This window comes from Halyomorpha halys, unplaced genomic scaffold (genome assembly GCF_000696795.3).
Source record: "Halyomorpha halys isolate HHAL.00 unplaced genomic scaffold, Hhal_1.1 Scaffold24.1, whole genome shotgun sequence".
Taxonomy (NCBI): domain Eukaryota; kingdom Metazoa; phylum Arthropoda; class Insecta; order Hemiptera; family Pentatomidae; genus Halyomorpha; species Halyomorpha halys.
This window is the reverse complement of record NW_027107648.1, coordinates 574,919-578,144: the sequence shown is the minus strand read 5'-3', so window position 1 is coordinate 578,144 and position 3,226 is coordinate 574,919. Positions and strand designations below refer to the sequence as shown.

The 3,226-nt window shown below is 33.9% G+C and overlaps 1 protein-coding gene across 1 annotated transcript; it reads left to right on the top strand.

Moving 5' to 3' along the window:
- Positions 1–340: 340 nt before the first annotated feature.
- Positions 341–1,808, top strand: LOC106682428 (venom serine carboxypeptidase). Its single transcript, XM_014423277.2, has one exon. The coding sequence runs from the start codon at positions 356–358 to the stop codon at positions 1,733–1,735; it is 1,380 nt and encodes a 459-aa protein (XP_014278763.1). The 5' UTR covers positions 341–355; the 3' UTR covers positions 1,736–1,808.
- The last annotated feature ends 1,418 nt before the right edge of the window (positions 1,809–3,226 follow it).

Below are 3,226 nucleotides of genomic sequence, written 5' to 3'. Positions count from 1 at the left end.
ATCAACCCTATGTTCGAAAGCAATAGCTTATTTGTCTGAACGTTTGATGTTGGCCATGATATTAGATCAAAGTTTATTCTGCACACATTTTGTTGTTTAAATTATTTGTTTTCCATTTAGTATAGGTATGGATTGCTGATAAAGACGTAATCGGAAAAGACAATTTGTGTGCAGACGAAGCGATTTATCTTATCTTCCTCTTATGTTGATTGTAACAATATAAACAAAGCTTTCACAAGAATCAAATCTTGCGACAGATAATTGTATTAATTAAACTGTCTAAATAATAAAAAAATGCGATACTTTACTACGAAAGAGCACTTGTTAACGTGTATATAAAGTGTCCACTTAGAGTATGAATTCAGTCGACGAAATGAATCGGTTAGTTTTGTTAATTTCTGTCTGTAGCATCAGCAGTTATGTTTCTTGTACTCTTCTCAATCCGTACCCGAAGATCCGATCCATCCCGACGAACGGTGACGTAGGTGATCCACTCTTCCTGACTCCCTACATCGAAGGAGGTAAGATACAAGAAGGACAGGCGGCCGCCGAAGTCCGTCTGCCTGGCAGCAACATCACCAGCTACAGTGGCTACCTCACCGTCAACAAGACCTTCAACTCCAACCTCTTCTTCTGGTTCTTCCCTTCTGAGGTGGATCCGAAGAATGCACCTGTAGTTATTTGGCTGCAGGGAGGACCTGGAGGTTCTTCTCTATTCGGGCTCTTCTGCGAAAATGGAGCATTCTCTGTAGACGAAAAACTAAATTTAGAAGAACGCCAATATTATTGGTCACAGTTATTCAACGTAATCTACATTGATAACCCAGTCGGTACAGGATATAGCTTTACCGAAAACGACGCAGGATATGCCACTGACGAAGTCAATGTAGGAAGAGATCTTTACTCAGGTTTAATTCAGTTCTTCCAGTTGTTCCCGTATTTACAGAAGAACGAGTTCTTCGTAAGTGGCGAGTCATATGCTGGAAAGTACATCCCGGCAATTGGTTACACGATCCACAACAACAACAAAATAAATAAACAGAAGATCAATTTGAAAGGACTAGCCATCGGTGACGGGTTTACAGATCCGGAGAACATGATGGTATATTCAGAATATTTTTATCAGCTTGGGTTAGTAGATTCTAATACCAGGGATGAATTAAAGAAGGAAGAAGAGAAAACAGTGGAACGAATCAAGCAACATCAGTATAAAGAGGCTCTGGTCACCTTGGGTGGAATTTTAGGTGTGTTAAGCGGCCAAATAAATGTTTATAACTATCTTCAAAGCAACTCCTTTAGCCCACAAGGCGATTATAGTAACTACCTGCAGACAGACGTTGTAAGGAGAAGTATACACGTTGGTAGTCTAACATACAATGACGGTAACAAGGTATCGACCCATCTAACCAATGATTTCATGCAATCGGTTAAACCCTGGGTCGAAGATTTATTAGAACATTACAGAGTAATGTTCTTTAGTGGGCAAGTGGATATAATTTGTGCATACCCACTGACTATGAACTTCTTGCCTAAACTTAATTGGACCGGCTCAGAGTACTACCGAACTGCACCGAGGAAGGAATGGTATGTTGATGACGAACTGGCTGGTTTCTACAAGAAGGCCAAAGGACTGACTGAAGTTCTGGTCAGGGACGCAGGACACATGGTCCCTCAGGATCAGCCGAAATGGGCTCTCGACTTGATTACTGGATTTATTTACAATAAATTTAAATGATTGTTTAATATTGTTGACATAATTAATTGATCTCAATTCATTCTAATGTAATAAAGAATTCTATTATTTTTTATTAATTTCTTTTATTACTGTAACCATGTTTTTTTTTTTTTAATTTATTTATTGACATATACAACTGTGCATAAAATACTAAATGTAAGTAAAAAGTAAGGTCATAATGGTATGATACAGGCATGTAGATAAACTACCCATAGCACTCTAAAAACATTTTTATTAGGACCTTAAAAAAATTAATATGGAATGTTATGTGATAAACTAACATTTGTCTTTTAATTTTTTTTTAGGTTATTCCCTGCAACACACATAATTGACTTTTGCGTGTTAATGTCTTATAAATAAAGTCATCCTAACAATGTTTGGACATCATATATAGTTTTATTGTTTATAGCTTCAAGTAGATCTCTTATACTTAAATATTTACATGAATAAATACTTCTACGAATTATACTTGCTCAAGAAATGTAGTAAATTTTGGAGATCTTACTCGATTTTCGTCAGAAGAGATTGGGCATTATTGTGGCAAAATATCATTAAGATAAATCAATCAAAAGAAAAGAAATATAACTTTATTCTTAGATAATGACACAGGCTACTAATATAGAATTAGTATAGTATTAATTATTCTATACTATTAATATAGTAGTATAGAAACAAAATGGCAGAAATGCCTCCTTTGGTGGAGAAAAAAAAAGAATTAGTAGTATAGAAATTAATATGATATAAGAGGTTACAACTGGTTGCTCCAACACTACATCAAATCGCACAATGGGAAGGGATTAACATCCTTCATAATCTAAGCCAAGACCACATCGAAACGGACCAGTAACTTTTTCAAACCTAACCTAACTGTTTAAACTTCTGAAGTAGTAGGTACTATCAGACTAGACACTATAACTACTATGGCGTAATTATTTAATAGTTACTGTCATGACTTTAATGTCGTACTGGGCATGATCCTTAATAGTAATAATTATCTTTATTTATTCTGTGATTTATCCCTTTGGAATAATTTACAGGCGTCAAAATTAAGCTTGGGAGCCTTAGAGTAAATTACAAAATAGAGATGAAATTACAAGATTTCATAAAATTAAGTAATACAATGAATTTAAAAATATACAAATAAACAACAATAATTAACAGAATATATAAAATAATGACAAAACAAATTAAATAAAACCACTTCTCGTATCATAAAACATAAGATGACTTCTGGTAGTATATAAAAATAAAAAAGCAATGATAAAAAATCAAATATAATTAAACTAAAAAATAATAAATGAAAAGATATAATTTCTGCTAGTATACATATTTACGATTATAAACGAAAATATGATACAGAATATATATGACCCGAACCCCCTAAAAAATTTTCGGGACTATAAAACAAAGTACCCCAATGGAGTACTTTTCATTATGTAATTATATTCACTACAGGCCTCAAAATTTATGAATCGAAATTGAAATTCACCA